Source organism: Vanessa cardui, chromosome 30 (genome assembly GCF_905220365.1).
Source record: "Vanessa cardui chromosome 30, ilVanCard2.1, whole genome shotgun sequence".
Taxonomy (NCBI): domain Eukaryota; kingdom Metazoa; phylum Arthropoda; class Insecta; order Lepidoptera; family Nymphalidae; genus Vanessa; species Vanessa cardui.
In genome coordinates this window covers 5,360,632-5,387,000 of record NC_061152.1, presented here as the reverse complement: position 1 = coordinate 5,387,000, position 26,369 = coordinate 5,360,632, and the positions used below count along the sequence as shown (strand labels likewise).

At 36.4% G+C, this 26,369-nt stretch overlaps 1 protein-coding gene and 1 long non-coding RNA gene across 2 annotated transcripts in view; one reads left to right on the top strand and one right to left on the bottom strand.

Annotated features, from left to right (window-relative positions):
• Positions 1-12,148: 12,148 nt before the first annotated feature.
• Positions 12,149-26,369, bottom strand: part of LOC124542174 (GTP-binding protein 2-like) — a 29,658-nt gene continuing 15,437 nt past the window's right edge. Inside the window, exons 11-18 of the mRNA XM_047120110.1 lie at positions 22,455-22,564; positions 19,337-19,448; positions 17,567-17,681; positions 16,635-16,864; positions 15,611-15,853; positions 14,365-14,460; positions 13,048-13,175; positions 12,149-12,433 (exon numbers count right to left, since the gene is read on the bottom strand). Coding sequence (XP_046976066.1) covers positions 12,391-12,433; positions 13,048-13,175; positions 14,365-14,460; positions 15,611-15,853; positions 16,635-16,864; positions 17,567-17,681; positions 19,337-19,448; positions 22,455-22,564 — 1,077 coding nt within the window. The 3' untranslated portion in view covers positions 12,149-12,390. The remainder of the gene's footprint in view (positions 12,434-13,047; positions 13,176-14,364; positions 14,461-15,610; positions 15,854-16,634; positions 16,865-17,566; positions 17,682-19,336; positions 19,449-22,454; positions 22,565-26,369) is intronic.
• LOC124542176 lies at positions 23,882-25,197 on the top strand. The gene is made up of 3 exons (XR_006967310.1): positions 23,882-24,128; positions 24,213-24,332; positions 24,667-25,197. It is a non-coding gene; the product is annotated as an uncharacterized LOC124542176 (long non-coding RNA).

The window sequence follows — 26,369 nt, the reverse complement described above, 5'->3', positions numbered from 1 at the left end:
CATCCGAATCTACGAGTAGTGCTGCACGAGAGGTATCCAGACATCGATAACGCAGAGAGACCGAAACATGTTCATGTGAGTACACTAGATTCTTTTTAGTGGTTGCTCAATCCTAGCCTAACTAACCTGTGTGTTAATAAAATTTGCCAAGATTTTTCATTTAAGAAAATCGAAGGAACCTAGGATAGTTATTAGTAGTAGGCAAACTTTCGTAGATAATAGAAGAGATATTAGTTTAAGTAGTATAGAAGAACAAACGGAAATGTCTGAGTTAGACACCATTTATAAAGCCTTAAGGTTGGTACCCGAGTTCGACGGGAACCCAAATGTACTTACTAGATTTTTAAAATTATGTGATCAATTGGTAGGACAGTTTTGTAGTGATAGTAGTAGTGAATTAAGTAGGTGTGCTCTTCTCAACGGAATTCTTAACAAAGTAACAGGCTCTGCTGCTCGCTTAATTAATTCTAATGGGATTCCATCCGACTGGCAAGGCATTCGAACTGCTTTAGTGAACAACTTCGCGGACCAACGAGATGAAACCGCTCTATATAACGATTTAGCTATTTTATCGCAAGGTTCTAGCACCGCGCAGGAGTATTATGAGCGTTGCCAGAATCTATACAGTACTATAATGACCTATGTAAGCCTGCATGATACCCTTGAGACCACCATTAATGCTAAACGAGATCTTTATCGTAAATTAACGCTTCAAGCGTATTTGCGAGGTTTGAACGATCCCTTAGGATCGCGCATACGTTGCATGCGCCCTGAGACCATCGAAAAGGCATTAGAATTCGTACACGAGGAGATGAATACTATGTACCTACAAAATCGGAACCAAAAATTACCTGACAAAAAATCTATAAATTCTATGTCCGTACCAAATCATTTTGTAAGTGCCTATAAAATGCCTAACCAACAGTTTTCAATGCCCACGCCTAAACCTTTTAACTTTAATATACCTGGCCCTTCACGCCCTCATTTCGTTCCACCATCTACACCGCAATGGAGACAGAATCGGTATCAACCCCGCCAATTCGGTCCAACACATACGCAACAAATTTTTAGATCGTCACCGCCAAATTATAACCCTCAACAAAATAACTTTCAAATAGGTTCACGTCTTAACCACCAAGCTGTTAACCAACCACGTCCTATGAGTGGAGTAAGCCATTATGTTACAAGACCATTGCCGCCTACACAACCAACAATTACAGGACATAACTGGGCAAAATCCGGGAACCCACCCCCTACGAACTACTTTAAATCTAAAGAAGTAAATTACAATAGTTTCATTGACAATTCTATATACGATGAATATGCCGATTATTACGATCCTTATTACGATATTAGCGAGTACGTAGAATACCAGCAACCCTATGAATATTCCGTACAGGAACCTTTAGAAAATTGTACAGAAACACCCCAAGTGGAAGCCGATAGCGTTAAAACAAACGAGCAGGATTTTTCGAAGGACCGGAAGTCCGACACCTTAAAATAGAAATTAATCTTCAAACCCAACGTCAGCTTCCGTACATTCAAATCGCATCACCTCCTATGAAACTATTAATAGATACAGGAGCAAATCAATCTTTTCTGTGTCCCGAGGTAGTGGAAAGATACTATAGTAACTTACCAGTAAATTACGATCCTTTTGAAGTTAAGAATATTCACGCCACCTCTAGAAATTACTATTCAATTACGTTACCTAGCTTTAAAGAATTTAATGATTCGGATAATACGACATTTTACATTTATAAGTTCCATGATTATTTCGATGGGCTTATTGGTACAGACCTATTAGATAAGTGGGAGGCTGTAATAGATTATAAGAACAAATTGCTAAAAACTAAAACCGCTTCAAATCCGATTAAGGTATATGATTCCCGCAACGCGAATTTGTATGAGGACATTATACCAGCGAATACTTCGAAATTACTTAGGATTCCGATAAATATTCATGACGGACATGCATTTATAGAAGAACAAACCGTTTCAAATTGTATTATAGGCGAATGCTTAACTACCGTTTCGAATAACAGGGGAATAGTTGAAGTAACCAATCCAAGTCGAAGCGACGTCATATTCTCTATGGACCGAGCAATCTCTGCAGAAATGTATAACGTACAGTGTACACCTGCCAATAAACAGCAAGATCGCATAAAAGAAGTAATTTCGCGTCTACGCACTGATCACTTAAATATCGAAGAACGTACGAACTTAGAGCTGCTTTGTGCGCAGTATGCCGATGTTTTCTACTTAGAAGGAGAGCCTTTAACTTTCACCAACAAAATAAAGCACTCGATTAAAACAACTGATGAGGTTCCGGTTTACACAAAAAGTTATCGGTATCCCTATGTCCACAGACAGGAAGTACAAGAACAGATAGGTAAGATGCTAGAACAGGGAATCATTAGGCCTTCGAATTCAGCATGGAGCTCCCCAATTTGGGTTGTAGCTAAGAAAGCAGACGCGTCAGGGAAAGCTAAATGGCGTATAGTAGTTGATTTCCGAAAACTCAATGAAAAGACCGTAGACGACAAGTATCCCATTCCTAATATAGCCGACGTATTAGATAAATTAGGTAATTGCCAATATTTCACAACCTTAGACCTTGCTAGTGGCTTCTATCAAGTAGAAATGAACCCCCAAGATATACCTAAAACAGCTTTTAATGTTGAACACGGCCATTTTGAATTCTTACGCATGCCTATGGGCCTTAAAAATAGTCCATCCACTTTTCAGAGAGTCATGGACAATGTGTTGAGAGAGCTACAGAATACTATTTGCCTAGTATACCTAGATGATATAATAGTATTTAGTACATCCCTTCAGGAGCACATAATTAACCTAGAAAAAGTATTTAAGAAATTACGTGAGTCAAATTTTAAAATACAGATGGACAAATCAGAATTCCTAAAACTAGAAACGGCGTACCTTGGGCATGTTATTAGCAAGGATGGTATAAAACCTAACCCTGACAAAATATCGGCAATTAAGAATTACCCCTTACCTAATACCCGTACAGAAATAAAACGCTTTTTAGGATTACTTGGTTATTATAGAAAATTCATACCAGACTTTGCTAAAATAACCAAGCCTCTGACCCAATGCTTGAAGAAAGGTTCCAAAATTGTCCAAGATCAGAATTATATCCAATGCTTTGAAAAGTGTAAAACTCTACTTGTCAATGATCCGATCCTTCAATATCCGGACTTTTCAAAGGAATTTATACTCACAACAGATGCTTCGAATTTAGCAATTGGAGCCGTTCTTTCTCAAGGCCCCATTGGATCAGATAAACCAATAGCATACGCATCGAGAACGCTTAATTCAAGCGAAATAAACTACAGTACGATAGAAAAGGAATTACTCGCCATTGTGTGGGCAACGAAATACTTTCGACCCTATCTTTTTGGTAGGAAGTTTAAAATTATGACAGACCATCGGCCTTTGCAATGGGTAATGAACATGAAAGAGCCCAATTCGCGCTTAACACGTTGGAGACTACGCCTAAGTGAATATGATTACACAGTCATTTATAAACCAGGGAAAATTAATTCCAACGCCGACGCCCTATCACGAATAGAAATCCATAATGAAGAGTCTAGTTCTATTGTCGTTAACATCTCAGACAAATCTGATTCAGAAAGAACCAGAAGTATCGACTCAAGAACCGACAGTATTCATAGCGATGCAGAAAGCCCTATACTAGAAGTCCCTATTACTGATGATCCCCTTAACAAATTTAGCAGACAAATCGTATTTAACGTTGTTGGCGATATTAAAAGTAGACCTCACATAACTCACCCTTTTGAAACTTACACAAAAACTTGCATACAAATCTCCAAATCAAACCTAGAACAAGATGTAATAGATGCCATAAAAGAATACGTTACACCACGTATAAAAACAGGAATCTTAATTAATCCCCCGCTTGAAATGTACAAAATTATACCGGTTATACAAAAGTATTTCAAAAATTCCGCAATGAACCTAGTTCTTTCCAAATTAGAAGTTGAAAACGTTAAGGATTACCTAAAGCAACAAGAAATTATTAAGAACTATCATGAAGGCAAGACGAACCATAGAGGCATTAATGAATGTTGTTTAGCTCTGTCTAAACGTTATTTCTGGCCAAAAATGAAAAACCAAGTGACAAAATTCATTAATGAGTGTCTTATTTGCGGTCAGGCAAAATATGACCGAAATCCTGTAAGACCTAGATATGAAATTGTACCACCACCTACCAAGCCTATGGAAGTTGTACACTTGGATTTATTCAGCGTAGATAGTAACAAGTACCTAACAATTATCGATGCATTCTCGAAATATGCACAAGCATATTCTTTGAGAGATGCTACAGCCGTTAGTGTAGTTCAGGCTTTATTAAAGTTCTCTTCCCATCATGGTATGGCTCTTAAATACATTACGGATAATGGCCCTGAATTTACAAATCAACTATTTTCTGAATTCATTAAATTACACAAAATTGAACATCATAGAATATGCCCCAATACACCCAATGAAAATGGAATGATAGAACGCTTTCATAATACCCTACTCGAACACTTGCGTATCTTAAAATTAGAACACCGCAATGAATCCGTTACCAACCTTATGACGTACGCTGTAATGGCATATAATAGTTCAATCCATTCTTTCACGAAATGTCGCCCAATAGAAATAATTACTGGTCATTTAGATCCGCGAGATCCTTTAGACATGAATATAACAGAGCACCTATTGCAGGAATATATACTAGATCACCGTAAGCGAATGTTAAAGGTATACGAAATCATTAATGAAACCGCCCTTCAGCGTCGTACTGAAATAACCGAGAACATTAATAGAAATCGCGAGCCTGAGCAAACATATGCACCTGATCAACGAATCTATGTCAGAAATCCCCTAGCTAATAGACAGAAATTAGCTGCCCGCTATACGAACGATACGGTTGTAACAGATTTACCTATACATATTTATACAAAGAGAAAGAGAGGACCCGTACCCAAGTCGCGCCTGAAACGGGTACCTAATAGTGCTCGTTTGTTACAGGATACAGAAAACACTACTCGCGTTAATGCTGGCTCAGATCCTGAAGCTGGGACAAGCAGACGTGATAACACTTGAAAGCTTAAAAAATGGACCGGGTATTCTCCCCTTCAACCTAGGACCTACTAGAATAATTTCCCATTTCCATTCTTTTGTTCAAATTATAAATTTAAATAATGTGCGAAATAGGTTAGAATCCGTTCGAGAGAAGTTAAGCAACCTAGCACCTGACTTAAATAATAAAACTTCGTTACTTTACGCCCCGCATATCAAATTTCTTGCAACGAAATTAAATGACATGTCAGAGCAACTGTTAACCTTTCAAGGAAAACGTTCAAAAAGAGGCCTCGTTAACGGTCTTGGTTCCATAATCAAAAGTATCTCCGGAAATTTAGATTATACGGACGCACTAAAGTACGAAAATGCCATTGCTATTCTACAAAAGAACGAAAATAACTTAGCCATTGAAATAAATCATCAAATAAGTTTAAGCAAGCAGTGGGCATCTCAGAGTTCAAATGTTACAGATAGGATAGTAGAAAACCAGAGGAAAATAGAGAACATTATTAAAACCATCCTAGATAATGATGTTAGGAAAGAAGAAGATGCAATTAAGTATTTTCATTTAGCCCAGCTACTTACAATACTAGGTGATGACATAGACAATTTGTCACAAGAGTTGTCAAAACTACAGAATCTATTGGCATTCATAAGAGCTAAAAGCATCCATTATTCCGTTCTCGATTACGACACTTATATAGTTATGTTAAATAAACTAAAAGGTTTATACAATTCAAATGTAGTGCTAGATATTAATTTTAGGGAATATTTAGATCTATTAAGATTAGGATATTATTATAAAGATAATGATATAATCTTGGTAATTAAGTTTCCAATCATGAATCCCAATAACTACATCCTTTACAAATTGTCCTTAGCCCCTAATAGTAATGATAAAATTATAATCCCTACCTATCCATACGTAGCAATTCACGAGAAAGATCTACTGTATATAGAGACAGAATGTCCGAAGTACAGTCACGGTCATCTTTGCGAGGACAACTTAAACCGACACTATGGAGAGCAAACGAGCTGCATTCAACATCTTATACTCCAGCAACATATCCATGAAACCTGTCGGGTTACTCCAGTAATCTTATCTTCTCAAGCCATGGAACAATTGGATGATCGTCACTATGTTCTGAGCTTTCCCAACTTAACGAAAGTTCATTTAACCTGTTCTCAAGATCAATACAAAAACCTTCTCGGAAGCTATCTAGCTGAAATACCTAAAGGGTGTGCTCTACAAACGTCCATCTTCACCATCACTAACCACCATGATCAAGTAAAAGGACAAGTTTTGAAAATGTTGAATATAGAATATAGTAATGAAGATCCATACAAAGCGACAGCGAAGAACATCTTGAAATTGAACAGTATAGATTTGACTCACTTACATTCAACCAATACCAGGATTGCCTCTCAAGAACCAGTGACTTTGGAATTGTCGAACTTAGACACGCTCTATCACACGACTATACCTGTCTACCTACTCATCGGTGCATCAGTACTCACTATTAGCATCGTCCTCATTCGTCGCAAATGTATGCATTTAAGAAATACCAACCAGAAGGACAATGAGGCAACCAGAACACAAGAAGTCCAGGACAGCCCCAGAGATCCTATGTCTCTATCAGCACTATTTTCGACAAAAGTCTCCAAATAGCTGCTGATCCTGCGGAGGGAGTTGTTAAGAAATAATCGCAAGACCTCCCGAACATCGAGCGCTACCAAGAATTACCATACCGTGAGAAATAATCACACCATGCATTCCTTGAAGCTACCACCTGTTGCCAGCGTCGCTGCTTTGTTTCGCAAGACCTCCCGAACATCGAGCGCTACCAAGAATCACCATACCGTGGGGACCATTCAGTGATTTACCGATTTCGTATATAAATATGTAATTCAGACTACAGAACTTCACTTTTTGTTCTAACATCGAACAGACTGTCACGTATATTATAAATTAGAAATAATTAATTGTTAAATTAAATTATTTAAATAAACGTATAAGTTAAATTCGTTCGGTTTCATTCTGCATCCTCAACGGCAGCCCTACGTAATTAATAAGTATACAATAAATAATTTCCTTAGTATTGTTTGTACTTACGCAAAGCAAAACAACCAATTATTTAAATAATTTTGTTCCCTTAAAAATGTCACAATTTCAAAAATGGCGTCACGTCAAATTGTTGTCAAAACTTATTAGAAATATTAGGCGGCCTAATTATGATTTCTTTTCTGAACACAGAAATGATATTTAAGATATTATGTTTGATCTTTTGATTTACGTCAGCTTACACAGAGCCCATTTCTTATTATCAAAATGGCGGCTTATAATAACGAACTGTCATTTTCAATTTTCTAAAATTGATCAAACGATATTTCTAGAAATATACAAAAATGTAAAATATAATCACAATTTAGTTTAAAATTTTCATCTAACTTCTTTATATTTAGTAAGTTAATAGACGGAATATAACTTTTATTCATAACTAATCACGGATTGGAATATTTCATGTTTTAATAATAAGATCTGTATTTATTTAAAAGACATAAATTTGCATCCACTATTCTTTTTTTATATGGTATAGGTGGCCAGCGGGCAGGATGCTCACCTGATGGAAAATGATTACCACCGCCTATGGACATTTGCAACACCAGAGGATTAGCACATGTGTTGCTGGCCTTTAAGAAAGGTTTAGTCTCTTTTTTAAAATTTCCAACTCCAATCGTCAAGTAAAGTATTGAGTTTCATATAAAATAAATGCCCCCTACCCCTTAAACTGAAAAAAAAACGAAACTCAATTATATGACATAGATTTTATATAAGTTTTTGCCGCATGTAATGGAAGTAGCGTCGATGTTTAGATACAAAAAGGCCCAAGTCCTTTCTTTAGGTTCTAGCTTGTTTACTACGAAACAGAGTTACTTTTATAATAGTAGTTTTATTAAAGTTAGAACTTTAATTGATTTTAAAATTATTATTACCGATACCACAGATAAGAAATAGAGATTGCTTTTATAAATTGACGACTTTTTAAGTCATTGTTATGTCATTTTAATTGAACCTATAATGAAATATTCCGATCAACGGTAGTTACTTATACATAAATATGTATAATTAAATTAAACGCAAGTAATAACCGCTTACAGGAACTAAATACATCGTTGATATTTATTATACAAGATTAATTACTAAATGAAAAATACTAGAGGTAGTGTTAATATTAATCGCGCCAAAAAAAAAAAAAAATGGCGTCGTGTCGTTTGCGTAATTTAAAAAAATCAAGCTTATTTTTTACGAAATGTGTTAGTATTATTTTTATTAACAATAAATAGTTTTTATCTTGTATTCATTTAGTAGCAAGTTATAATTGGATTCTAATATATGAGCGTGGCTTAGCTTAGAGGAGCGTTTGCATAAAAACTAAATTAAATAAAAAAATACCATCTTAAGAATTGATTGTAGATTCTTGGGACTTAAACGGTTACTGCTAGCGCGCACCGGTGATTTTTGTCACGGTGACTGTTTCGTCACTCTTGTCAAGTCCGTGAATATGTATGGAGTTGCGCGCACGTTACGACGTGACAATTGGGTGACATTTGTGTCCGCTAGCGACAAATTTGTCACTCTCGTCGTCAGTCTTGCGCTATCGGCACTTTGACTGCCGAGTTTGGCGCGCGCAAATGGCGTCACCATCCATTCAAAACGTAAACATTCGTGAAGACGATACCGATAATGATGTTCTAATAGAAGAAGTGGAAAAGAGACCAGCTCTTTATGATAAATTTAAAGAGTATTCAAATATTCACGTGAAAATTAAAGTCTTTTTCTGTCGGGTCTCACGAGTACACAGAGAACCACCGTCTCTTCGAAATCAATAGTGGCAAATGACACTTCGATTTCGAAAATGTTTCGTCACTGTCTCTATTAATGAGCGCACTCCGCTTTGTAAACGTGACGTGACAATGACAAACACTTTAGAGTCACCGTGACAAAAATCACCGGAGCGCGCTAGCTCTTTCTGTCATCATTAAATCGATGACATCTGATGTGCCGACGGTGTTAGTTTCGATGTATCGGAATCATGACTAATATATAGTCTTTTCCAAACATAATCGTCACGGAGGCGGCCGAGACGTCAGTAAAATCATTCAGTGTTAGAATCACACCCCACCGACTTCGTTCTGAGCCGAGGTGAGATCTCATAGGAGACACCCTCAGGACGAACTTTAAATTCGAGCCCCGCGCTCAACCTCAGGGCTGAGGACATTAGTTCTCGCCCGAAAGTCCGGTGACGCTGTAAAGGCCAGTAGTGCCACAGCAATACATCACACGTGTTATGTATCCGACCCTATGGAGGTACATTAGGGCATCGCGTGCGCCGAGGCCACCGATGACGGTGGTACCAGCAACCCTTGTGCAACATCACGCCGCCCAACAACGGACCACACCGATCTTGAAATAAAACTAGTTTTAGCGGATTTAAATCGCGTAAATTAATTTTTATCATACAATAGATATAATATCATACAACAGACTGCAAGACCTATAAAGACAGTTAGTGCCTTCTGCGTGCAACCGGAACGTTACTCAAGATAACAATTAAGAAATCGTTGGCGATAGTTGTAAATAATAATTCTTTTGTACATCAAATAGATAAATGTCACCTCAGTCTACCCGTGACCACAAAGGCTGTAAAGTGCTCGAAACGTCGGGATGATAAAAATAAAAATAATTAATATACGCGATTTAAATCCGTTAAAACTAATTTTATTTCAATGTGTAATAATCGCGAAAATCTAAGACAACATCACACCGATCTTTCTTTATAATTTCTGTGTCTCTTAGTATTAGGAAAAGTATTAATATTATTTTATAATAATTGGTTCTGAGGGCATTCTGTGTTACACATGAAGTAGTCTAATTAAATTAGTATCAATAAGTTTTTGAATTAAAATAAATTCACTTTTAAAGTATTTTCGGTTTTTTTAAGTCCTTCTGCGAACGACGTAATTCACGTAAAAATAAATAAATAAGATACGCGAAATAAACAACATCTGACAGCGAATTGAAGCGTTATCATTGGTCGAGAGCTTGATTAGTCTATGATATTCACTATGGATTTGTAATTTTTTTTTACATCGATGAAGCCCTTATCGTAATATTAGCAAAATAAAGTGTATATAAGTAGTTAAGTGTTATTGTGTTGTATTATAAATAAAGATACATTAATGAAGAATTGTTTGCCGTGCAAAATATAGCTGAGTTATTATTAATCGCCTGAAATACGTTAATATAAGGCTTGTTTAACTTTATTCCTATTTCGATTGAAATAGGCTATATGTAGTTAAGTGGGTTAGTTGATAAATAGATATATTTTAAACAATAACGGTTTGTAGTACACAATACTGCAGTTATTAAAAAATAATGAAATATGTAGAAAAAGGTTTGTTTAATTTTTCTCCTCTGGGGATATAATGAGCAATATTAGTTATTGTGTGTGCTTTAAAATAAGGATAAGCTTATAACGCCAAGACTCCTACTCCGCAAAGTCATTAAATCCTTCTTGGGGCAAGGTATCAGTTTGTATAATTAAATTCCGCAGACATTTTTAACTTTGCCGTTTCATAAATTAAAATCATTTGTAAAAAAATACATTATTCAATATCTTGTATTGAATAATGTATTTTTATACAGACGATACAAAAGAGTGGAATTAATACTCGTTGACTTCCAAGCTGGATAAATTACATACATATATAATTGTATTTAAATAACATGAAAAAAGAGTAACCACTGAGTTTCTTGCCGGTTATTCTCGGTAGAATCTACATTCTGAATCCGTGGTAGCTTCACTTAGAATAGTTGTTAAATGACGATTCAAAAGTGCTTGTAAAAGCCTACTTGAATAAGGTATATTTTGATTTATAAATTGTGTGTAATTTTCTTTCGAGACTATTAAACAATCCCATAGAGTAAAATTAAATAAGTTAGCATTTTAACAATTTAAGATATATACGTTCATATGTCGCACTAACGCCACGAAAAGGTAGGTAAGCGAAATGGTATAAGTACAAAAAATCATTTTTTAGAATATATATTTTTTTAAATATAATTCTTATAATTTTTTTAATTTAAATAGGTATATAGATTGGCAGATATGGCTGATCGAACTGGGATTAGTTTCTAATGTTATAAACCTTGTGCTTGTATACAAGCTACATAAACATATTTAATATTAGTCGTTGTTCGCGGATTTGCTCGCGTTTTAAGGGTTTGTTTACATGTGTTAGAAAAAAACGTAGCCAAGTTTGCTTCACACCTAATTTCATCAAATTTGGGTTCATTGGTTTGGACAGACAGACAAAGTTACTTTCACATTTGATATATTAGCATAGATTAAATAATTCTAAAATTGGTATGTTTTTTTGTGTTGTACAAATAAATCATTAGTTCCAAAATGTTCTATTCAATAGAACAGATGCTTTTTATAAATTTTATTTACTTAAGTAGCCTTATCCGCGCCCTTGTGTGCGTTTGAATTAAACAAAAAAAAAAGTTATTGTTATAGACTAAGTTACTCCCTATTACATAAGCTATCGTAGTGAAAGTCACGTCAAAATCGGTCAAGCCGTTCCAGAGATTCGCCGAAATAAGCAGACAGTCGGTAATTGAAAACAAAAGTTATTTTGGTATGTGTGCAGTGTATACATGCATAAGCATTTAGTAAAAGACTGTAATGTGAATAGTACAAACATACACTGCAATCTATATTTCTAAACTAATATTATAAATGTGAAAGTAACTCTGTTTGTCTGTCTGTCGCCTTTTCACTACCAAACCGAATTGAATGAAATTTGGTATGAAGCTAAATTTGAACACAAAGGAATATCAGAGGCTTTGTTTGCCTAATACATGACAAACAGCGTAGCGGCGGGCAACGACTGTTTGTAGAGATAAAACTGTGACAGACAGACAGAGTTACTTTCAAATTTATAATATTAATATAGATTTATCACCTAAAAGGGTTAAATAGGGGACGAAAGCTTCTATTAATATAAGAAACGTTGATATTCCGATGTCATATAATCAACTAATTCCACGAATGGAAGTTTCTCGAAATAAATTTTCAAATTAAGAACACTATCCCCACCCAAACATGTAGTTAACACGACAAGAAAACGTTTATATATAATTAATATATTTAATTTATCTAGAATATTCTAGAGAGATCTCGAATTTTATATTGGAGCTTCGTACTGGATTCATGGTATGTAGGGGAAGGTCTGGGTGACACGGCCGATGGCTCTGTAACAAAGAAAAAAATAAACATCTAAAGTATATTATAATCTTATATATTAACTAGAGCTATACTAAATAAAACAATATATTTCTAGTCTACAACACATGCGTTAAAAATAACAACCAGACGAATTGGGATTCCCCATAAACCGTAAATGAAAAGGGTTGCCAATTTGGGAGGTATGATTCCCCACTATTTTATTTAAAAAAAGCAATATTACTAACGTGTTGTGTTGTTAATACCTGTTGACTTCCAGGCAGGATATATTAATTTAAATAATTGTATTTAACTTGTTTAAATTGTAACTACTGAGTTTCTTGCCGGTTCATCTCTGTAGAATCTACTTTCCAAACCGGTGGTAGCTTCACTTAATTGTAAAATGACGATTCAAAAGTGCTTGTAAAAGCCCACTTGAATAAAGTATACTTAGATTTTTTTTTGTAAGAAAGACCTCCCCCCCTTAGAGCGTTCAAGTATTACGTAACGCACTTTGGGGGGGGGGGTTTTACGTTTTGCGGTTTTACGAGACACCTCCCCCCCCAAAGTGCGTTACGTAATACTTGAACGTCCTAAGGGGGGGAGGATGTCTTCACGATGTGATACCACGCTAGATACGGACCTGGTTCCAAGGCCGGCCGTGAATAGCAGTCGGCGGCCGCGGACGAGGTACTCGGGGCAGCGAGCGAAGCGAAACAGTACGGACGCAGCCTCGCCCGCGCGTAGCACGCTGTTTGGAGACATAATGCCCTGGAACAGTAACACAGAAATCAAATCAAATCAAATCAAATCAATTTTATTCAAGTAAACTTCACAATGAAGCGTTTTTGAATCGTCAATAATCAAATACTACCAAATATGGGACAAATAAATATGGGACAACATCACATACATTCAGTTTAGGAGCATCATTGATGCTTCTTCTTTTACTGAGCGAATCTCCATTTGGTATTGTTGTACTGCAGCACAATTTTTTTTTTTCCCTTTTTCTATTATAATATTATTTTGTTTTTTTTTTGTGTAATTTTAATTTATTTTGTTTTTTATACTGTTTTTATATGTGAATAAGATTGTTATTGTGTTGTAGTGCAACTTGACCAATAAATCTTTATTATTATTACATTACTCTGATCCCAATGTAAGTAGTTAACACTTGTGTTGTGGAAAATCAGAAGTAACGATACCACAAACACCAAGACCGAAGACAACATAGAAAATGAATGATAATCTATATGGACTCGGCCGAGAATCGAACCTCGGGAGTGGCGCACCCATGAAAACCGGTGTATACACCACTCGACCACGGAGGTCGTCAAAGGCAACTTGCCGCTGTCTGTCCCTATGTATGCTTAGATCTTTAATACGTAACGGATTTTAATGCAGTTTCTTTTAGTAGATAGAGTGATTCCAGAGGAAGGTTTTTGGGTATAATACTTGGACAATATAGTAAAGAAACAATGAAAAAATCTGTTATATATTTAAATTAAGCATTGCATCCGTGCGAAATTGGGGGGGTCGCTAGTTAAAAAATGTTACTGTTTTTGTTACACATTGTTTTGTGATTCGAAAGGAAGGTACATAATACATGGACAATATAGTAAAGAAACAAGAAAAAATCTGTTAAAAAGTTAGCTGGTCACAAGTTTAAAGTTTTTTAGAGGTAGACCAATGGATAGACTCCACGGAACACTGCAAACAATCAAACATGACTGGATGGGTGGTGCTTAGCTTGTGTTTATAATTCATCTCGTGCTCAGCGGTGAAGGAAAACACCGTTAGGAACCTGCATGTGTCTAACTTCATAGAAATTCTACCACACGTGTATTCCACCAACACAGATTGTAACAGCGCGGTGGAATATGTTCCGAACCTCCTCAAAGGGGGGGAGGAGGCCTTAACCCAGGAGTTTACAGGCTGTTGTTGTTGTTATTGTTGTTACCTCAATAATGGCGGTCTGTCGTACGTTCCCAACGTGTACAGAACACTGGAACCCTGGATATATCGCCGTCGAGTGTCTGAGCACGTGAACGGACGCCTGAAGAAAACAAACATAGTTATCGTTACACAGTACAAAACAAAGTCGCTTACCGCTGTCTGTCACTATGTATGCTCAGATCTTTGATACGCAACGGATTTTGATGCGGTTAAGGCGGGTCGTTAGTGTATTATATAACAGACTATATATATATGACAGGACAAAATCGTTATCGTTATTATTTATTTATATTATAAAGGCGAAAGTTTGTATGCATGGATATTTGTTACTCTTTCACGTAAAAACTACTGAATGGATTTGAATGAAACTTTACCACAATATAGCTTATACATCAGAATAACACATAGGCTACAATTTTTGAGGTTTCTAATGTGAGGTCGTAAAAAAACACATTTTTTGCGCTTACATTGCAAACGGTGACTGAATCCTACAAGATAGATCAAAACAATGTACTACAGTATTGTACAACTTAAAAAGGTCTACAAAAAAGTACGTGTACATATACCATATATGTTTATCTCTTAGGAATAACCCACAATAACCATTTTTTATCCTTTACTTTGTACGAGAAATAATGACTTATTTACGAAGCGATTTTAAGCGATTACTAGACTAGACGGGACGAACCTGAAGTCCACGCGAACGAAGTCGCGGGCAAAAGCTAGTCGTTATTAAAATCACGTATGAATTGAAAAATTAAAAAAATAACAAAAAAATAGTTAAAAAACAACGTATATCAAAGAAAACCGAAAGCATGAGGCGCGTGCCTCCTCACCGATGTCTGCGGGTTCAAACCCAGGCAAGCACTGAATATTCATGTACTTAATTTATGAAAACAACAAAATTCTGCCACATCTGTATCCACTAAACTGAATTTGATGTTCCAAATCTTCTCCTCAAAAGGGAGAGGAAGCCTTAGGCCGGCAAAAATTCAGCGATGCTTGCCTAAGTTTGAACGTGCAGTCACCGTTATGACGCATGCAAAATCAAAATATACTTTATTCAAGTGGTCTTTTACATGCACTTTTGAATCGTCATTTAACAATGAAGCTACCACGGATTCGGAAAGTAGATTCTACCGAGAAGAACCGGCAAGAAACTCAGTACTCTTTTTCAAAATTTAAAAAAAAATACAGTCATGCGCTCTAAACACTGAGCTATCATACAATCCAGGTGTGTATCAGCTGACCTGGAAGTATATGCAGCCCCGTGGGTCGTTTGGGTCCTCAAGGAAGACTCGTTCGTCGCACACGCAGCGTCCCGGCGCGTACTTGTCGTCGTCGCCCACGAACACGTTGGCGCTCCTCGTGTCCGAACTCTTGGCGAGGCTGTTCTTCGCGTTGGCTATGTCCTGGAGGATATTCTTGTTCTGCCTCCTGGCGTTCTTGCGGTTCTTCTCAGAGGTCTGCGACGATTGGACCAGTTCTGATATCTGTAACGATACGTTCAATGGTTATCGCTGTTATTCAATATAGAAGCATTACACTTATGGAGTTGAGATGGCCCAGTGGTTAGAACGCGTGCATCTTAACCGATGATTTCGGGTTCAAACCCAGGCAAGCACCGCTGATTCATGTGCTTAATTTATCTTTATAATTCATCTCGTGCTCAGCGGTGAAGGATGTCATCGTGAGGAAACCTGCATGTGACAAATTTCATAGAAATCCTGCCACATGTGTATTCCACCAAACCGCATTGGAACAGCGTGGTGGAATATGTTCCAAACCTTCTCCTCAAAGGGAGAGGAGGCCTTTAGCCCAGCAGTGGGAATTTACAGGCTCTTGTTGTTTGTTGTACACTTATTTGTTGTCAAATTAATCTAACACCGATTCGGAAAGTATACCTTTAACTTCGTGGTAGATCTCACACCACGCGAAAGCGATCCTGTGGAAAGATGGCGTGGGTACCGCTGATGGTTTAAGCGGGAATTCCGGTGTACTAGGACTGCTCTGGGTACCGGTGGTAAAGAAACGCGAGATGCGTTTTTCCAGCGAGAAAAAAGAGCCCACACACACTCATCAGATATTCTATCGCCAAACAGTAATACTCAGTATTCTTGTGTTCCGGTTTGAAGGGTGAATGAGCCAGTGTAACTACAGACACAGGGGACATCACATCTTAGTCCCCAAGGTGGTAAGGAATAGTTAATATTTCTTACATTGTCTTTGGCGATGTTTGCTTAAGCCTGTTAAATAATAGGTTGGTATACACACCTGTCGTCCTCTGCACGTTCCAGGTGGACAGCCCCCAAAGGTAGGTCGCTCGTGTCCCGCAGCGTAGCCCCCGGGGCGCGCGAGAAGCACCATCCCCTGCCGCAGCCCCGGGGGGAAGTGTCCCAGGCCGAGCGAGGCAGACTGCCCGGCGCGCACGCTTCCGCACGGAACGCGGTTCCGGTATATCGTCCGCACTGTGATCTCCGCAAACTCGCCGGACTCCAGCGGCCCTGGGGGGGGGGGGAGGTCTACGTATAGTGGTTTCCGAATCCCATACGAAAACATCTCGGTACAGTTTAACAAAATCAAAATATATTTTATACGAGTAGGCTTTTGAAGCACTTTTGAATCGTCATTTAACAAGTATATTAAGTGAAGCTACCACCGGTTCGGAAAGTAAATTCTATCGAAAAGAACTGGCAAGTAACTCAGTCAAATCTTCTTCAGTCAATTCAAGAACAACAACAACAACAGCCTGTAAATTCCCACTGCTGGGCTAAAGGCCTCCTCTCCCTTTGAGGAGAAGGTTTGGAACATATTCCACCACGCTGTTCCAATACGGTTTGGTGGAATACACACGTGGCAGAACTTCTATGAAATTTGTCACATGCAGGTTTCCTCACGATGTTTTCCTTCACCGCCGAGTACGAGATTCATCTCGTATAAAGACAAATTAAGCACATGATTCAGTGTTGCTTGCCTGGGTTTGAACCCGCAATCATCGGTTAAGATGCACGCGTTCTAACCACTGGGCCATCTCGACTCCTTAAATCTTATTCAACATTTAAAAATATAGTCATGTTAGTTAATTACAATTATATATGTATGTAATATACCCTGTCCTAACTCAACAAGTATTAACTTCACGCTTTTTTATCGTCTGTATAAATGATAGGCAGGCAGGATATACAAGTATTAATTCCTGAACGTACCTATGATGAGTTCATCGCCCTCGTACAGCCGCCCTCGCGCGAGCAGGCCCCCCACCACGGGGCCAGTGGAGTCCCCCACGTGGAATATTTCGTCGATTTGAAACTCACACGCCTCCTGCGAAGCAACACCGAAACTTAATTTTGTAACAACAACAAGTTAAAAAAAAATTACCTGTTGCCTGTAAAGTCGGTATACGGGCGAAAGTTTTACGTGACAACGACTTTGAGTGGTAAAATAATTCTATATGTCTGTCTCTCTCGCTCTTAGGCGGGCTAACCGCCCGAGTGGAAGGCACGCGTGCCTCTCACTCGCTCTCGTTGTGAGCGCATACCGTGAGCGGAGCGTAACGCAGTTCCTTGAAGTGTCACCCGGCAAACCAATTTATAAGACGTTGTCACGTCAATATTCAGGTCTGGTCATAGCCGAGTCGACATAGAATAACTTCAATAGTTTTCTGTGTTGTCTTGGGTCTGGGTGTCTGTGGTATCGTCGTTATTTCTGATAATCCATAAAACTAGTGCATTTTGTTAGTAGGGCTTTGTCTTTGTGGTAGGGCTTTGTGCAAGCCCGTCTGGGTAGGTACCACCCACTCATCAGTTATTCTACCGCCAAATAAAAGCACTCAGTATTGTTGTGTTCCGGTCTGAAGGGTGAGTGAGCCAGTGTAACTTCAGGCACAAGGGACATAACATCTTAGTTCCCAAGGTTGGTGGCACATTGACGATGTAAGGAATAGTTAATATTTCTTACAGCGTCATTGGCCCATATGCTCGTCCGCCAAAAAATTAGCACCAACGTAGTTGAATATGTCCTAAACCCTCTCTTCAAAATGACAGATAATTGTTGTTGTTGTTTTGTTATTGGATAGGCACCGTGCAGAAACAATAGAGGGCGTTATAATCCCAACAGTAGAGACACCGTGCGAGTAAAAACAGAAACTTCCCAGGCACATTAGTGCAGACTGGCAGCTGTCAAGTCTGTAAATATGATTTTACAATGATTAAAATTATAAAATATGGTTTTTTACCAACAAACAACGATCGGCAGCAGGGTCAAAATGTATCAAAAGAAAAAAGCTATTCGAGTCAGGACATGTTTTCGATGTCACAGAAACAGTTGGCCAAGAACAAGAAACAATATTAACTGGAAAAATTGTTGCTCAGACGAAAATTTCAAATGTATATGATGTTAACATAACAGTAAGTACTTTTTAAAATTAATTGTTAATACAATATCTTTTGAAAACCATTATTTTTATTTTATCCCTCTTTTTTCAGCAGTCGCAATTTGTCAATGCAAGGAAGGTCTATCAGGACAATGTAAGCACGTCTGTGCCTTAGTCTATTACGTGAATTCTGCAGAAGGTGCAGAATCAAAAACTAATTACGCACAAGAATGGGGCAAACCGTACGACAATTACTGGGTTATGATAAAGGAGTGACAGTAAAATTTTACACCCTTAAAGTTGTTTTTCGGTGTTTTACAGCATCCAGAACTACAACAATACATTTCGATAGCTCAAATTAACAAAAATTAACACGAAAATTCAGAAATTTTTTTCGTGGTTTGACAGCAGAATTTCTGACATTGAGGATCAAAGTTTTGAATATGAGTCACGAGATGGCAGAGTCATCGCTACGCACGGTGCCTATAGATTTCCGATCTGGAACATGTGTTTTGCGTGCTCTCTGAGGCACAAAGTGACAACATTATTTTTCAGTGTTATAGTATGTGTATATGTGTGTGTGTGTGGGGGGGGGGGCACTGACGTCTTCAGGTCGCTGGAGTAAGTCCCGGCGCGGCTGCAGCGCCAGGAGGCAGGCGTGCAGTGCGTTGAGGCCGGCGCCGCGCACGCAACTCACCGGGAACACGGCCACGCGCCTGCGGGGAGCGCCATCGTTACTGACAACTCATTACGCTAATTGTACCATTTATACTGTTACCTACATTTGATTAGAAGGTGTAAATTCCCCCCATTTCGTTTCATAGATCAAGTATATAATGGGGGTAGCCCCAAGTATAGTACGACACAACTCAGATGTATCATCAGCAAAATTTGAAAAACCGATCACATCCGGATTGAGTACGCTATGGCAAATTATCAATATCTATTTCTTATGTGATATATCTTTACACAAACTTGTAATATCATGTGACCGATTATATTCGTCAATCGACACGTCGATTTGATTGACGCGGGAATCTATAGCGACGAATAGTGTCGAATGGCGCGATAGGGAGCTGTTTCTATTGGTTGTGTAAATCAGCAATAATCGGTTTTATTTTCATTTCATAGCATTTTCCGATGCCATATCTAATTTGTGTCGTACTATAAATCTACGGTATGTTTATCTTTATTCCTACTTCCATTGGAATACGTGGAATAGGCTATTTGACTGGTTTTTAAAATCCATTTTATATTATTTAGTAGAGGTTAAGGAACCCAGTAAAAGTTGTGTTTCTTATTTCTGGTACATATTTGCCGAAAAATATCATATTAAAAATTCCATATTTAAATAGCGCGCGAAAACGCTACTTGGATATGGCGCTGCAATGGCGTCGGTGACGTCACTTTTTTTGTATTTTAATCTGTGGTACATATAGTACAAAAGCAAGGTTTACAAGAAAGTGACTTAATCATAAACCGGCCAATCAGAAGCGTTGTGTGTCACGTGACAAACGTTTGAAAAAATGCATTTTTATTTATAGATTTTTGAATAAATTAAGTTTTATTTTCAACTTTTGTTAGTAAATAACCGTTTTTAAACTCGTAATATACACTGATTACAAAAATTCACCATTTATTTTTCGCATTGTCAAATAGCCTATTGTACCATTTTTACTGTTACCTACATTTGATTAGAAGGTGTAAATTCCCCCCATTTCGTTTCAAATATCAACTATACAATTCGGTATTTGACATTGCTAACAATTAAATGAGAATCTAATTGAATTATATAGATTTCAAGATGCTTATTCAGAATAACTATGTCAATTTACAAATTAAACATTATAAATATTTTTATTTCTTAAAAATAAATAAGAAATTTTGCATCTGTTCAATAACAAAACTCAAACGGCTCACTAGCCAATCAGAACGCGTGACGTCACGATTCAATAAACAAACAAATCTTGTTTGGTCTGTCAAACAAATTGCACTGTTACTTTTGTATGGTGATGTTATTTTATTAATAATTTTGTGTTGATTTTATTAGTTGTTCAGTCAAAATGCAAGTAGAGAAAGACTTTATAAAAGCTGATAGTGCTAATCTGCCAAAAGTTGATTCGTTTATGATTGCAAATTTCTTTGCATCAAACCCGGACTTCTGTTCTGCAGAATTTAGAAACGTGAAAACTTAAGTGTAAGTATAAAAAACGGTATCTATCTAATATACATATATTCATAATGTTCTAATTCAATCGATGTCCTTAGCCTTAAAATTTTGATATTTTTTGTCATTATTTACTGTGTTGGTTCTGTTTGTCAAAAATATATTTCGGGTTATATTGCGGTAGGTTATAATTTATAATTAACTGAAGCAGTTTTAGAATGCAAAATATGCGTAACATGGTCTGCTGACAATTTACAATTTTTTTTCATAATTATTTTATTGAAATATTTCTATTTACGGATCATCAAGACAGTCCTATGGTGATGATGCTATTGGTTATGTTCAATTAAAACGTGACCACACTCTGTGCACAGTGAAATGCAGAATATGCCCTGAGCATAAAGTTCGTCAGCCACTTTTTACGAAGATGCCCCGATTGTGGCACATGAATAAATAATTTATTGGGACTTTTTAGTGTTGTACTTGTACAGCAAGGAACTTTGCAGACTTTATATGATGACGAAGCCATTTTTTCGAGATTTCAAGAAAAACAAGAAAAAAACAGTTTACACAGGAACTGTGCAAACTTTGTATGATGACGAAGCCATTTCTTCGAGATTTCAAGAAAAACAAGAAAAAAACAGTTTACACAGGATCATTCACTAACTGTTTATTGAATCATGACGTCACGGCCTAATTTGTCACGTGACTTGCTGTTTTGGCGGGAATTTTGAATCGTATTATTTAAAATGACTGTTTTTGTTATAAATTAACTTTAAAAATGAAATAAACAATTATTAAACGTATCTTTAGTGTCCTAAGAATACAATAAAATACTTTTTATAAAATTGTCAAATACCCAATAGGGGTAGCCCCAAGTATAGTACGACACAACTTAGATCTTATCATCAGCAAATTTAAAAACTCATCAGAAGTTGTTTCGCTTACCAACATTCGTTACAAAAACAAAATATATTTTATTCATGCTTTTTCACATTTTTAATCTTATATCTTAATTCTTGCAGTGTTATAAATAAAGATATAGATAAAGATATAGATAAAGATATATCTGAGTAGTGCACAATACATTATTAGCAAATCGCATGAAATACGTATAGTACGACGCAACTTAGATGTCACATCGGCAAAATTCGTAAAACCGATCACATCCGAATTAAGTACGCTATCCCAAATTATCAATATCTATTTCTTATGTGAATATCTTTGCACAAACGTAATAACTTGTAATATCACATGACCTAATATATTCGTCAATTCGACGCGTCGATTTACACGCACTCGCTGTCTCGGGTCGAACTGACGCGGGAATCTATAGCGACGAATAGCGTCGAATGGCGCGATAGGGAGCTGTTTCTATTGGTTGTGTAAATCGGCAGTGATCGGTTTTATTTTCATTTCATTGCATTTTTCGATGCTACATCTAATTTGTGTCGTACTATATATAAATCTACGATTTGTTTCTCTTTATTCCTGCTTCCATTGGAATACGTGGAATTATTATTATGTATTAACGCAAGCGCGTTCGGATACTCACTCCTCTTCCTTTTTGATCTCCTCGTCTGCATTGTCTATGGTGTCTAGTAACGACTTCTGCGGCGCGACGCAGTTCCTCGCCATGTTTTCGTCCGTTATTAAAAGAGGTTTCTGTAACAATAACATTCATTTATATTAATTAAACTGACCTCTTAATATAATTCATACATGACACTATATACAACTATACATATATATCTTTGTTCATAGTATTATTATGCACAACTTGGTCCACATGGTCAGTGATAAAATACTATGTTATAACTATAGTCTGTTCGCGTTAAGAATGCAGTGAGTTGTCATTCTTTACCGGCCTGACTCCGCCCCCTTTGACCAATCAAATATTTTTAACCGACTTCAAAAAAAGGAGGAGGTTCTCAATTCGTCGCGGCCTTTTTTTTTTTTTTTTTATTTTTTATGTATGTTACCGAATTACTCGAAGATGGCTGGGCCGATTTTGACAATTCTTTTTTTGTTTGAAAGGGCATGTTTTACAGGTGGTCCCATTGTCAGGAGATCAGGATCTGATGGTGGGATCATGGAGAAATCGAGGGAACTCCTCAAATTTTATAGGCACACCTATAGTGATTTCGGTTTTATTCAAAGTGCCTTGGTCATATGCTCACGAAAAGTGACATTTGATGAAGTAGAACTGATGATGAAGACCACAACTGGTAATCAGAACTTATTAGTAAGTAACTATTTTACGGGTTTAGTTCTATTTCTTTAAGATAGTCGTCAAGCAATTGATGTTAGTAAACATGCCTATGATGAAGTCTAGCTGATGGTGGACTACCAGGAGAACTCCTCAATGATTAACGGCATTGCATCGAGAAAAATGGTATTGTCTAATTGGCGATGAGACAGTTAACATTAGGCTATGATAACTTAGGTAACGCTTAATTTGAGTTGCAGTCCACATCGTATTGAAACGGCGTTGAGTTATGTTTAGAGTCGAAAGGCGAAATGTACTGAGTATAATAAAGTGAATGACAAACACTACCAAAGAAAGAAAGAAAGAAAGAAAGATATGTTTATTAGGACACAGTACATAATAAAAGAATAAGAAGTATAAAAATTTAAAACAAAAGGAAGAAAAAACAAACAAAAAAGATATAAACATATTAACTAACTATAACTACTTGCTAACTAAATATACAAAAAAAAACAACAATACAAAACAACACAATGATCTTAACATGTCCTAAAAGGTGTACCATTCAGCTTCCAAGTTGGGTTCCAAGAACCCAACGCTGATTTTCAATGGTACCCTGTGTGGTTGTGACGGGTTGTGACAATATATGATAATATATTATAAAAAAAAAAATAAAAAATAAAAAAAATCTACAATTTGAATGTACATACAATATACACATAATAACAATACATAACTATAAATATATAAATACATACATATTTTATGAACCCATTAGCTAATGACAATTTTGTTCCATTAGCTAATAATCGTTCGGGGGGTGACGGGGGAAGGAATGCAAGGCCTCCCGCCTCAGTGAGGCGCGCGCGCCGGCAGTGTATCGACGCTGTCACGCATCCTTCTATTGCGTATTACTTTCAGTTATTTACTGTTTCCCGTAATAAAATACAAAATAAAACAAAAAACTTTACAATATAAAATCTAATGAGCTTAATCCGAAAGTTGTAATTTGTTAAAACGGTAAGTTGAATATCCAATTATTATATCTTACGTAACTCAATTGTATGCTTTATTATATAATTATCTGTCATTCAAACCATACAGCACAATATGTACGACCACGAAGAAGTCGTACAAAAAAAAAACAAGAAAGCAAATAGCAGCCTTTGCAGCAGCGCGTTGCTAGACCAATCTGAGCTATAAGCTACGGAGCCATACCTTTAGGTAAGATATAAATAATTATTATAATAAATATTAAATTATTAAATTAAATTATACCTATAACATATATACTACAAGTATTTATATTATAATAATAAAAATTATTCATATAACGAGATAAATATATATATATAAACCAACTTGGTCTACACATATATATCATTTTGATATATGCATACTACAATTGTATTTACTATTAATTGCATAATAGTTAACTAAATTAAAAGAAGAAAAGAAAAAAATAATAATAATAATAATAAAAAACAAATTATGACTGAAGCTGTAGATTACGTAAATATGATTTGTATCTAAAACGAAATATATTAATGGTTTCCAGGATCCGAAGGGGAGGCGGCAGATTGTTCCAGCACTTCGTCGCTGCATAGCGGAAACTACCACGAAAGGCTGCTGATCGATGAAGAGGCACGCTAAGCATATAAGACGACGCCCTCGTGGGATATGTTTTGTTACTTTCTTTTGCCCAACGCAACTTACTGTATAGATATAAAGGTGCTTTATTTTGAATAACGCCAAATAGGAGGGTAGCAAGATGTAATTGCCTTCGGTATTCCATCTTAATCATCCGTGCGGTATTAAGGTATGGGGATACATGTGCGCGAGGCGGAATGTGGAAACAATACCTGAGACATGCATTTTGTACTCGTTGTATTAGGTTTTTTGAGCGAGCTAGCAGTCTGGGTCCTAGAACGGCATCAGCATAATTAAGTTTAGACAATACCAGGCTATCACAAAGTTTAATTCGCATGTCTTTACTAAGAACATCTCTTATCCTATACAATACTTTTAATCTGTAAAAGCAATTACGAACTGTATTAATGGTGTGCTTTTCGAATCTCAATTCCTCATCGATCAACAAACCCAAGTTTCGCGCTTCTTTCATGCGCTCGATTTTCTTTCCTTTAATTTGTATGTTAGGGTTTAAGTTACCAATTAGATTGATTTGTTTCTTCGTTCCTAATATGATATACTTAGTTTTGTCCGGATTCAGTACGAGATTATGAGATTCTGACCATTGCGTAATATAACTCAAGTCATCATTCAACTTTTGAATAGCCACGCTAGCTTCAGATGGCTTAAACGATATATAAATTTGTATATCATCAGCGTAAATGTGGTATTTACAGTGTTTAATGCTGTTAACAATGTCGGCACAATATAGCGCAAAGATAATCGGTCCTAGTATAGAGCCTTGTGGAACGCCTGTATTACCAATTGTATAAATTAACCAATTGTAATTATAAATAACAAAACAACACTGAAAAGCAGTAAATAAATTTTTATAAATAAAAAAAAACCGCCTTCAAAAATGAACTAAAAAGAAAAAAATAATCTGTTACATCCATATCCAATTTACGATTTTTTAATCACCTTTTGAAGTCGGTGCCAACAAAGTTAATAAATTCCTATATTGAAATCATTTAATTTGTATCGATAGTAAGGTTTGTCTAATGGTGTAATCTATACAACAAAAAAAAGATTTAGTTTTTGTATGTATGTATTATGTACCTATATTAGCAATGTTGGCACCGACTTTGAGAGGTGATTAAAAAATCGTAAATTGGATATGGATGTAACAGATTATTTTTTTCTTTTTAGTTCATTTTTGAAGGCGGTTTTTTTTTATTTATAAAAATTTATCAAATTACAAAGTCAAGTTCACATTTAATCAATTATTAACTGATATTTTTATTTTTATATATTTATATTTAATTTATTCAAGCTGTACACGTAATAATAAATGTAACCTATAGCTACTAGATGACGTTATGTCAAAATATGTAAATTTCTACATCGCGATGGCAAGATTCGCAAACGATTGTATATAGTGTTAAGAATTTTGTTGATTATTCACCCCAATTCGATTTTTTATTTTAATGTGTATTTTTTAAATTCATTATACTTAGTCTTTAAAACAAATATAATTTGTTGGAATTTTAACACAAATATGCATACACCTTCACCCTGCTGTTAAAAAAGATTTGATTGGTCAGGGGGCGGAGTAAAGCCGGTAAACAATGA